Here is a 352-nt window from a genome sequence, read left to right as displayed (position 1 = left end):
ACATGCCCTGCTGGGGACCTCGGCCCAGCTCTTCCCCCAGCTCAGCCCAGCGCCCAGGCAATGCAGCTCCCCGCCCACGGCCCGTCACCTTATGATGTTGGCAGCCGCTTTCCTCTCCTGGGTCAGGAGCTCGGGGTCGTGAATGACCTCCTCCAGGAAGGCAATCACCCTGAACTTCAGCTCCTCGTGGGTTTCGAAGCCCTGCCGAGCCCAGTGTCACCTGCTGGGCCACGGGCAGAGCCCACCTCCACCCTCCCAAACCCCATCCTGCAGGTGGACACTGGCCAGGAAGGCACTGGGCTCATTCTGTACCCATTGCAGTGACATCACCCAGTGTGGCTGGGGGGGGGGG

The 352-nt window shown here is 65.1% G+C and overlaps 1 protein-coding gene across 1 annotated transcript in view; it reads right to left on the bottom strand.

Annotated features, from left to right (window-relative positions):
* LOC103770727 (ras-specific guanine nucleotide-releasing factor 1-like) overlaps nt 1-201 on the bottom strand; it is a gene marked incomplete at both ends in the record, with an annotated part of 5,672 nt that extends 5,471 nt beyond the window's left edge. Inside the window, one exon of the mRNA XM_008937999.1 lies at nt 89-201. Coding sequence (XP_008936247.1) covers nt 89-201 — 113 coding nt within the window. The remainder of the gene's footprint in view (nt 1-88) is intronic.
* Nucleotides 202-352: the final 151 nt, after the last annotated feature.

Source organism: Merops nubicus, unplaced genomic scaffold, assembly GCF_000691845.1.
Source record: "Merops nubicus isolate BGI_N331 unplaced genomic scaffold, ASM69184v1 scaffold29013, whole genome shotgun sequence".
Taxonomy (NCBI): Eukaryota; Metazoa; Chordata; class Aves; order Coraciiformes; family Meropidae; genus Merops; species Merops nubicus.
This window is presented reverse-complemented; position numbering and strand designations above follow the sequence as displayed.